The sequence below is a fragment of the Chroicocephalus ridibundus genome, chromosome 1 (genome assembly GCF_963924245.1).
Source record: "Chroicocephalus ridibundus chromosome 1, bChrRid1.1, whole genome shotgun sequence".
In the NCBI taxonomy this organism is placed as follows: Eukaryota; Metazoa; Chordata; class Aves; order Charadriiformes; family Laridae; genus Chroicocephalus; species Chroicocephalus ridibundus.
In genome coordinates this window covers 70,728,489-70,739,107 of record NC_086284.1, presented here as the reverse complement: position 1 = coordinate 70,739,107, position 10,619 = coordinate 70,728,489, and the positions used below count along the sequence as shown (strand labels likewise).

General features: G+C 49.6%; 1 protein-coding gene across 2 annotated transcripts in view; it reads left to right on the top strand.

The window, feature by feature from the left end:
* The window catches only part of ECRG4 (ECRG4 augurin precursor), a 33,437-nt gene extending 24,464 nt beyond the window's left edge, over positions 1 to 8,973 (top strand). The window contains exons 2-5 of one of the 2 annotated variants that reach the window (XM_063338811.1): positions 3,242 to 3,355; positions 4,069 to 4,116; positions 6,534 to 6,691; positions 8,593 to 8,973. In XM_063338811.1, the coding sequence (XP_063194881.1) occupies positions 3,242 to 3,355; positions 4,069 to 4,116; positions 6,534 to 6,691; positions 8,593 to 8,754 (482 nt within the window). In that variant the 3' untranslated portion in view covers positions 8,755 to 8,973. The remainder of the gene's footprint in view (positions 1 to 3,241; positions 3,356 to 4,068; positions 4,117 to 6,533; positions 6,692 to 8,592) is intronic. The other variant, XM_063338818.1, reaches the window with a different exon arrangement.
* The last annotated feature ends 1,646 nt before the right edge of the window (positions 8,974 to 10,619 follow it).

Genomic DNA, 10,619 nt, shown 5'->3' with positions numbered 1-10,619 from the left:
CAGTTGCACACACAGAGCGTCTGTGTTTTTGCATGGCAAATAACAGAAAAGGGTACCGCAGGTGTGTCAATAAACATGGATATTCATTTGAAGGTAAATTCTTCTAATAATGAAGCAGTAGTCGCAAGCTTAGCAGGAAAAAAATGTATCATAGTATAACAGCAGGGCAACACTGCCTTAGTCCTTAAAACAACCTGGAACAGAAATAAAAATTTCTACTGGGAAAATACCAGTCACCTCTGGCCACTGCCTTTGAAAAGAAGTGGTGTTATATTTTTACACAACTTTTTTACTTTATGTCAAAAACTTCTGTCCCTTGAACTGAGAAAGTGACCTCTTCTGGGAAGATACTGCACTCCATTTAACCCTGAGCATTGTGTTCTTCTGTCAATCACTTCTTCCACCACTGGAGCAATTATTTTCTACAATAACCTTGCACTTGAGTCAATCCATTCTCTGGGTTTCACCAGATGATAGCATTTTATCTCAGCAGTTTATTGAGTCATCGTGATATATTTGGTACCTGGAGGAGTTTTTGTGCTTTGTATTCCCTTGGCCCAGAGGCACCAAGCACCTGAAGTTCTTGCAGAGCCCCGGCTCCCACGCAAGACTTGTTACAAACCCACCAGCTGAACAAAACACATTTTGCTATTACCAATACATCAGTGGACTGTAAATATTCACGATTTACTGCCCTGTTTTTCTAAATTATCTACATCGTGGCTGTCTGATGTAGCCTTACGTATGTACTCTTCGCTTCTGTCCCTGCTGTCTGTGTTCTGCAACTAGCTATCCAAAAACCTCAGGTGTTTTTAGCCAAGAGGCTGTCAGCGTTACATTCGTGAAAGGGCACATTGATTCTAAAGAACAGGTATTTTCTCCAACACACGGCATTTAAGACTGCTGACACTTGAAACATGGAGCTACGAAGACAAAAGCACTCAAAAGCAGTGACAGAAGGGACAAATTTTTGTTCCCAGTTTCATAGGAGTTAAGCTGGGACACCGGCCTCCTATGGGAGTGCTTTCACCAGAGGGGACTGGAAGGTGCTGCTCCCTCCTGCTCTTCCCCACCGAAGCCACGGCTCCTGCAGAGGGCAAGGGGCTCTTTGGCTGGAGGGGTTGCTGCTGCCACTTCAACTGGGATGAGCAAATAGGGCTGAGCATTCACTTGAGAGTGCTGGGAGACAGGAAGGTGGGGGGAAGGCTTTGGGTGCATCTCCAAGTACTTTTTTTTCACAAGGCAGACATGCGTGGAGCAATCGGGGAGGGGGTCACCTGAAGTGACAATTCAGGCTGGTGCTGGGGAATCCCTGAGGGACCAGGGACCTGAGACCAGTTCTGGGCTTCCTGGTTCAAGGAGGACAGGGAACTGCTGGAAAGGGTGCAGCAAAGGGCTGCCAAGATGATTAGGGGATTGGAACACCTCTCTTATGAAGAAAGGCTGAAGGATTTGGGTCTTTTCAGTCTGCAAAAAAGACGGTTGAGGGGGGACCTTATCAATGCTTACAAATACTGAAAGGGCAGGTGTCAGGAGGATGGGGCCAGGCTCTTCTCAGTGGTGCCCAGCAACAGGACAAGAGGTAACAGGAACAAACATGAGCATAGGAAGTTCCATCTCAACATGAGGAGGAGCTTCTTTACTGTGAGGGTGGCAGAGCACTGGAAGAGGCTGCCCAGAGAGGTGCTGGAGTCTCCATCTCTGGAGACATTCAAAACCCACCTGGACGCGTTCCTGTGTAACCTGCTGTAGGTGACCCTGCTCTGGCAGGGGGGTTGGACTAGATGATCTCCAGAGGTCCCTTCCAGCCCCTACCATTCTGTGATACTGTGACTCTGCGACCAGCCCATGCTGGTGCTGCTTCTGTGTTTTATGGCAAATGGTAAAGCCAGCCACAGGGTCCTGTTCCACCCCCACAATTGGCCGTGCCTGAAATGGCACTGATGGGCTCCACATCTGATCACAGGGAGTTGTCACACCACTGCACAGCTCCCTCACCATACACACGTGTGTATGTACATATACACATATGTATTCAATATACATACTTATATACAATTACAGTATATACAGTGCATGTGCACGTGTGTATATATTCGTGTTTGAGCTGCAACCAGTCTGGAAACAACTCTTGGATGAGGGAGCCGGAGCCCCAGCACTTGCCAGGTTTCTCCCAAGTTGGTTACAGAGCGAGCCCCGCTCCCCCTCCCTCGCCCTAAATCCCTCCCGTGCTCCTGGCTGGACCCTGGCACAGCTTCGGCAGGAGGCCAGACGCCCACAGCAGCCTCCCGAGTGTCGTGGGTCTCTGCTGTGAGGGAAGAGAGAGGTTTGTGTCCGAGAACGGGCAAGGATTTCACCAGGCTTCATCTGGGATATTTCTGGCATTTGCAGGGGAAGGAGCTGAGAGAAGCTGAATTCACTGAGGGGAGCTTAAACCTGAGTTCGAAAAGTCAGTGTAAGCTTAGGCACCATTGCAGCTGTGATCCTGCTGAGCAAAGATTTTTAGTTTGTGAGTTTGGTTTTTCTTCCCTGAGCCCCTGCTATAAGATAAACCTGTCTAAATGTAGAGAAAGAAATCTACGTTATTTTTTAACGCTGATCAGTGTAAATGCATTGCGGTTTTTTGTGGACTTGGGGGGTGGGAGGAAAGGAGAGAGAAAAACCCCTGAACTAAGTCACCTTTGGTTGATTCTGATTCGTTTTTCCACTGAAACAATCTCTCAGTTTCCATCTGCTGTTACAAGCAACTGACAAACTGGCTTTATATGTAGAGAAATGTTAAAGGACACACTACAGCTATTTTTTTTTTTTTTTTTAATTGCCCGGTAAGAAAAGCCTGCCTGAGTTGCTGAAAGGTCTTTGCCTGTTGCATCGGATTGTGTGCGACCACAAAAAAAAAAAAAAAAAAAAAGGCAAACAAAACCCCCCAAAAACGGGAAAGAAAAAAACCAAACCGCTGCTGGGAACTGCCAAATCGTGCCACGCCAAACAGGAGGGTGGGCGCCTTGTCCTGCCGAAGTGTGTCCCACTCCCCGTGTGAACGCAAAGGGCACAAGCCCACGGAAGCCCACAGCTGCTCCCAGCCCTGCCCTCGCCCGCCGCTCCCCGGGCGCCTCCCCGCCCCTCACCGCGGCACCGGGCCGGGCCGGGCCGGGGCGCGGCGTGGGGCGGGCGTTCGCCCCCCCTTCCCCCCGCTCCTGCTCCGGCTCCATCTCCATCCTCTCCGTCTCCTCCCGCCCAGGTGGGTCTCCCGCCGCCGCCGCCGCCATGCCGCCGCCGTGCCCCCGCGGGGCCCTGCCCGGAGCCGCCTTCCTCCTCCTCCTCCTCCTCCTCCCGCTGCTCTGCGCGGCCCCCGGTGAGTGAGCGCCCGCGACCGGGACGGGGTGCGGGGTACAGGGTGCGGGGAGGGAAAACCTGACCCCGGGAAGCGGGAAAAAGCCTTCCCCTGGCATCACGCGTGGGTGAAACTTTCTGGTCACTTGCGCAAGTTGAGCATCTTTTTTTTTAAAGAGCTTGTTTTGGAGCGAATAAAGCTTTTTGGGGCAGCCGAGCACTTGCAGGTCTCCCGTTGAGCTGCCCGGCCCTGGGCTGAAGCCTTGGATCCCTTCTGGGAATGGGGTGCAGCTGGACGACAGCCTCGACGTGCCTCGGGACAGGCTGCGAGGGAAAAAACTGAAGCAGTCGGGTTGTTAACGTGCCCCTCGCTCAGGGTTTTCCAGGGTTATCATGCTGCCCTGCATGCTGTGTCACGGTACTGGCACTGGCTGAGGTCTTCAGCTGCAAAATATTCTAGTTTAATTAGCAAAGAAGACCAGTTTCGGGGTTCTCTTGCCAGGGAGAGCTGGGGAGAGGATGCTGGAGTGTCAAAAAGCTTCCCTGCAGCGTATGTTGCACTCGAGTGTCGGAACGGGAGCAAAGGGAGGCACTGGCGAAAACTTGCTGCAGAGTTTTGCCTGGTGGTCTGGAGCTCTGACAAAAATACTTTCAGTATTTTTCAAAATATGATTTTTTTTTTTGGTTGTTATTTCCTTCTTAGTAAACGTATGTGTTTTATTTTTACTTGTCTAGATATTTCAAGGGGAAATAAGCTGAAACTGATGCTTCAGAAGCGAGAAGGTAAGGGAAGAGACGGCAAAGTGCTTTCCCTTATTTATTCCTTCGAGTCAGTTGCTGTCAGTCAACGCCGCCAATGTGTCTCCAGCCCGAAGAGGGCAGGCAGAGGAGCGGTGTACCAGCTCCCGGCTCAAAGCTGGTACCACACAGCCGCTCTTGCTCCGTACCATACCCAAACCCCCTGCTCATACGGAGCCTGTGCCTGCTTCTCTGGTTGGGATTTGGTACTGGCAAAGCTGGAAGCTCTGCTTGTCACATCCCCCCCTGAAAACCAGGATTCCCAGCCTCGGGCAGTACCCTGCATTTTGCTCCGAGCGGTGCATGGCATCTGCCTTTCCCAGTTGTATGCATGGCAGACGTGGCGTTTAGCTGGCTTATTCTGGGAAGTCACAAGCTTTTCCAAGGAATTGTAATGCATGGAAATACTGCTGGCTCAGGTGCAGAGGAGAAAATGTGCAAACCGGGCTTGCTCGCGATGCCTTGACTTGTTCCCTTTGTCCTCTTGGCCCCACATGTTCTTCCTTCTTGGAAGACTGCTCTCCCTCTATGGGAGAGATGATGGCTGAGGGCCCAGCGGGCAGATGCACAGAACGGCTCGCTGGTTGAGGGAAGGGGATGGAAACGGATCTGGCCGGGGACAAGCAGCACTGCAGCAGATGGGGCTCAGCCTGAAACACCCCAGAAGTTTTGGTTTCCTCCCCTCAGCCTGCTCTGTGGCTGAGGCAAAGAATTTTACACCCCTCCCCCCGAGAGGGGACTCCCTCTTTCTGCAAGCCTGACTGACTTCTCCCTGGGTTTTTCTTGCCGTCAGCCACCACCTCTTGCCTGCCCTGAAATGTGTGGCCCATCCCCGGCTGTTTGCCTTGCGTGTGGGTCCCTACCTCACCCTTCTGCAGTGCTTGCACGCAGATGGCACTGACAGCCGCCCTCCCTGCGCCCCAGCAGCGGTCAGATGGTTTGTTCAGGTCCCCTGGTGAGAGGGACCACCCGAGGGGAGGCTTCCTGGGGGTGCAGACAACATGGCCGAGCCCAGGAAGAACTGCAAAGCCTTGAACCGATGATGCAGGGAATAGACAGCCCCTTCATTCCAGCTGCGCTCCCCTTTTCCAGCTGTGCACTAAAGCGAGCAGGCTAAGGGCACAGCACTTGGTCCCTTGCTGGCAGTGTCCCTTGCTCATTCCCGTGACACTTGCCCACTGTCCTGCTTCCCAGTGGTAACACCCAGCTCCAGCGTACCGTGAGTGACCATTTTCCAGCTCATCACCGCAGGGCAGCCTGCTGTTTCCCACTCTTCCTACGACAACTCAGCTTTCGTTTTTACCTCCGGAATCCCCTTCCCGCCACAGTCTTTTGCCTCCCGCTGTGAGTCCACCCAGACCCTGCTTCAATGGTTTTCACATCTCCACGTCTTCCCCTTCTGCCCCAGCCTCTTCCCTCTCATCCTCCAAAAATCCCCATCCACGCCCGTGTCCTGGTCTCTCCCTCATTGCCATGAACTCTCTGAAGCCAAGATGTTCCTCCTGCTCCTAGGTATGCTTCTAGTTTCACGGGAAGACCAAACATCGTACCACGTTTTATCATTTCCGTGCGTGGCAGGGGCCTAGCCAGTCCTCACCTCCGTGCCGTTCGGAGGGACATCAATTCCTCCAGCAGCCGCAGCAAACTGCCTGCCTCCTAGGCATGGAGCAAGCCAGGTGGCACGTCTGGGTCTGGGGCGTCTCCATGCATCCACCAAGCAGTCCGCTATGGAAGCCTGATGGGCTTTTATTTTCAGGCATACAGGGCATTTAGTAGCACTCATCATTATTTAAAAGCTACATTTTTACACAACAGATTTAAAAAAAAATAATCTATCTTTTTATCCCTTCACCCTAATAAGTCAGCAGTGTTTCAAGGCCAGGCTGGATGGGGCTTTGAGCAGCCTGGTCTAGTGGGAGGTGTCCCTGCCCATGGCAGGGGGTTGGAACTAGATGGTCTTTAAGGTCCCTTCTGACCCAAACCATTCCACGATTCTATGATTCTCCAGCTTCTTCAGGATTTTAACTTCACCTCCCATCTTCTCTCCCATTACTGTAACAGCAGCACGCAGAGGCCAGTCTCCTGTTCTCTCCTCAAAGCGCAACACAGCGTATGCTTTTTCAGTTTGGGTTTATTTATTTAAATTCCTTACTTAGCTTATGTCTTTGAGCTCAGAACAGCTTTTATCAAAGCCAAGAGAATGAGGGCAGCTGAGAAATCCTGTTACATCAACGATGCCTGGGTTTACTACTGTTACTGCTGCGACACGCATCGCGCTGCCACGCACAAAGGCGATGGCACGATGCGAGCAGCACTTTCTTACTTGCTGCGAGCCGCGCGCTTCCAGGCTGACTAAAAATTTCCTGGCATGCCTTTTGGGGGCGGGGGGGAATTAATTTCAGCCCCTGTTGCCACGGAGCCTGAGGTGTTGGTGAAAGAAGCGGTGGCCAAGGAGTTCCTAAGCAGCCTGAGACGCCAGAGGCGGCAGCTGTGGGACCGGAGCCAGCCCGACGTGCAGCAGTGGTACCAGCAGTTCCTGTACCTGGGGTTCGACGAGGCGGTGAGTGTCAGGCTTCCGCGGGGTCGGCCGGGCTTCAGAGCGGGGATGCACAGCCACGGGGAGGGCCCGGGGAGAAGCTGCCCTGTTTCTGTTCGCAGACACCGTGATTTATTTCTTTTAAAGTAATACAAGCTCCGTATTTGTCAGAGGTTTCCATGTTATTTTGTTAGTAGAGAAAAACGACGTTAAAACCTTGCCTGGAGTTCTTGCCTGCTACGGAGCTTAAGCCTAACAAATTGCAACCGGACAAAGTTATAGGCGGCCAGGCCCAAAGCAATCGATTGTGTTTCAGGAAATTAATTTGGCAGCCTCAACCTAATCAATTTGCGTTTTAACGCGCTGAGAAATCCACCCCAAGCTGGTCGTGGTTGGCATGGCTCAGCGAAATCGCACTGACGTTACGAACCTAACGCGGGCGTGTGCCTCCGTGGGGCGGGCGGCTCCTGATCATCGCCAGCGCCTCGACTCCCAGCGTGAAAGGAAAAACATTTGATAACCTGCAGCCAACCTCCCTTCAAACGAGAAGGATACATTTCTTTAAAAAACAGTTAATTTGGAAAAACGCTGGAGTGGAATCAAAAGTTCCTGGCTCTGCACAAAGCTGTAGGTGCTGAAATAAGGTGAAAAATAGGCATTTAGTTGCAGTCCCACGTGTAGAATAATTTCTACGTTAGTAAGAGGTAAAAATAGTTACAGATGTTGAATTCTTGGCGTCCATCAGCTGCATGAATACGTTTAATGAGACCGCATTGGCACAGGCAAGCTGGAGCACATTTTGGACCTTCATGCTATGTGGATGGCTTAGAAGACGAATGCACTCATTTTCAAAGCTCGAACAATTAGAAAAACAATCCTTTGCCTGGACTGAAATAATGAAGGATAGATTTTTTTTGTACCCTCCTGGACATTATGCACATAAAAGTGACTTTTTAGCAGCGTGGCTATATCCCCCTACCCCAATAGGAACAGGAAAAATAGGAAAAATGGTTTTATGCATCAAAAAATTAAGACTTGGGGCAAATACCAAGAAGTAAGTAATAAGGACAAACCATGCAGATAAGATGAATTCTCCTCGGAGTTCCTGTGTGCATTTCAAAAACTGAAATGGGGCCTGTTGTGGGATACAATGAATCCACTAAGTAGGTTTTCTTGAGTATTAAGACACAGTTTTAACAATGAAATAACTGTTTGTTCCAGCGAAGGACTTGGGCCATACTTACCCATTGTGTATTTTGCAAAACTTTTTTTTCCATATCTCAGCCAAAAATATTTCCAAAGAGTCATTCAGATGGAAAGGCTTTGGGCTTGGCAAGTATTTGATATCCTTGCACACTGTTTTTCCCCTGCTGCTGTGGGCAGAATTGAACGGCTTATTGCATTTCCATAGCTAGAAGGCTGCAGTACGTTCGTTTTTTACCCAGGCAAAATGGGAGTGAAAGATCACGGGCGTAAAGCGAAAAGCCTGTTGCACCCACTTTGCAGTCGGGGCCATTGCGACTAAAGGCATGGGGCAACGGAGAACCAAACCTTTAGGTTTTTAAGTAGAAAGCACTGAAATGTTTTTATAGTCCACCACTGAAGAGGTAACATAAATACGAAAGGTGCTCGGTGCACGTTGCAGTTGAAGGCGCTCTCGGCTTAAGCACTTCACAGTGGGCAGAGGGGGTGGCGGTGGGTGCCGGTGGGGCTGGGCAGGAGAATTCCCGCTAATCCCACAGAGAAGGTAGGTGCAAGTCACAACCCTCCTTAGATCTCAAGATTTCCTTTTGAAATACGCAAAGGATCTGAATTTCTGAAAGAGACAAAAGGAAGATCTTGCGCCACTTCTGTTTCACTCTCTTCGTTGTAAAGTTTCAGGCTGGGAAAGCAAGTATTTTCTCTTTTTTTTTTTTTTTTGGCAGAAATTTGAAGATGACATCTCCTACTGGACAAGCTTAGGGCGGGCTCGTAATGAATACTACGGTGGACACTACCAACACCACTACGATGAAGATTCACCAATTGGCCCGCGAAATCCGCACACCTTCAGGCACGGGGCAAGCGTCAACTATGATGATTACTAATGCCATTTTCCTACTCGAGCTGGTGCCTCTAGGGCTGCGCTGGGGGCGGCTGAGTCCTCCCTCGGTCAGAATGACCCTGCTTCCCTCCTATTCCTGTAAAACGGCAAGAGTAAAGGAACTGCCAGACTTCAAAGAAAGCAACATGACTTTTTTTTCAATTATCGTTACTTAGTAGTACGTTATATATGAAGCGTTATAGAAATAAAGCTTTTTTGATAAAATAAGCAGGTTGCCATTATTTAGTGGAGTTGCAACAGCAAGTTTCATTCCAATCGTATTACTGCAGATTCCTTTTTAAATGGGCTTTTTCATTTGCTTTCCTACAATCAATTGCAAAATTACATTATATCATCTAGTTTGGCATATAGAATACATAATATAAGCCAACACATTTCAGATATGCCTGCTCATTCACATTTGTGTCAACAAATGAATCTAGTTATTCTTGGGGGAAAAGAAAAAAAGCATTTCTCTCAACTGAAGTGCTGCTTTGTTGCCTCCTCTGCTGTTTCCGTACCTACTGTACCTCCGAACTTGCGTGACGTGGCACTTCAACAGTCCGGGGCAAGGACACAGATGTTCACAAAAGCTAAATTCAGTGCAGAGGAGCTCGCCTACCTGTGAAAGGAAAGGATTCTCCAGGGAAAGGGCTCAAAGCGGGAACCTGTCTTCAGAAGTAATTGCCAAGACGCAGAGCATCTAACCTGAGTGGCCCCAACCCCTCCCAGCCACGATAACCCAAAGGTTATCTTCGATGAATACTCCCCTTTGTGTCCTCTCCACTTAGCTGCAAGCTTTCAGTCTAGCTCAAAACAGGGAAGAAAATAACAAAATAAGCTATTTAAAAGGAAGTTAGTATCAGATAGCATCCAACACAGTCCCCAGACATAATTTCCTACATGAAGTTGCTCGATCCCCAATTCAAACTGGCATCTATGCACATTAGGCTGAGCACCAAAATATACCAGAGCCCGGGCATTTGTTAATGAAGCATAATGGATTAAAGGGGGGTTGGTTGGTGGGGTTGTGGCGTTAAGAACCCAGAAATATGACCAACGTTTCTACCACAGCAACATCAGCTGCTTCTCTCTCGTTGCTGTAGAGAAAGTCCTGATGCAGACCGAAGCCTAGGAGGGAGGTTTCATCTGTCAGGGGCTTCAGGAGGAGCTTGGTCAGGGAAAGTGCCACTGGAGCTTGACAAGCGTAGAGGATTGGGAAGGGTCAGGAGAGGAAGGCTGGCTGTCTCCATGACTTCAGGAGCTGAAGAATCAGGATAAAGAGTGATGAAACCTGTACGGCAAACTCTAGCAGTCAGAGAAGACAGCACGGATGCTTTAGCTGTCTGTCATCTAAGCTTACAAGAAATTTCCAAAGTGTGGATCATGGCAACGCCATTCTTTACTTACTTCTTTCTTGACCCCACGTGTTTCCTAATCTCTCACTTAGAGCCCCTGTTGTGTGATGGACTGGTGTCCAGAAGAGGCAGACGAGCACTGTCCCACTCCCTGCCGGAACGCTTCCAGGGAGAAAGCTTTTTGCCAAGGGAGCCAAATTGAACAAATATGTTAGTCACTTCTCTGCACGCAGATACGTGCTGGCCTAACATGCTCCAAAGCCTCAGCTTTCCCTAGGTTTTGGAGCGTTGCTCCTAGCAGAATCCTTGCCAGTTTAATTGGTTTAAACTGGTGCATTTCCTCGTTAGAAGACCCTTTATTCCCATACGGAAATAATCATATTCTGAGTCAAGCACACACTCTTTGCACAGTTGGAAAACACTTATTCCTAGAAGAATACTTCCATTTTGCATCCTATCAAAAACGTGCACAGAATTTGGCAACACGTGAACCGTGCTGATAATTTCCATC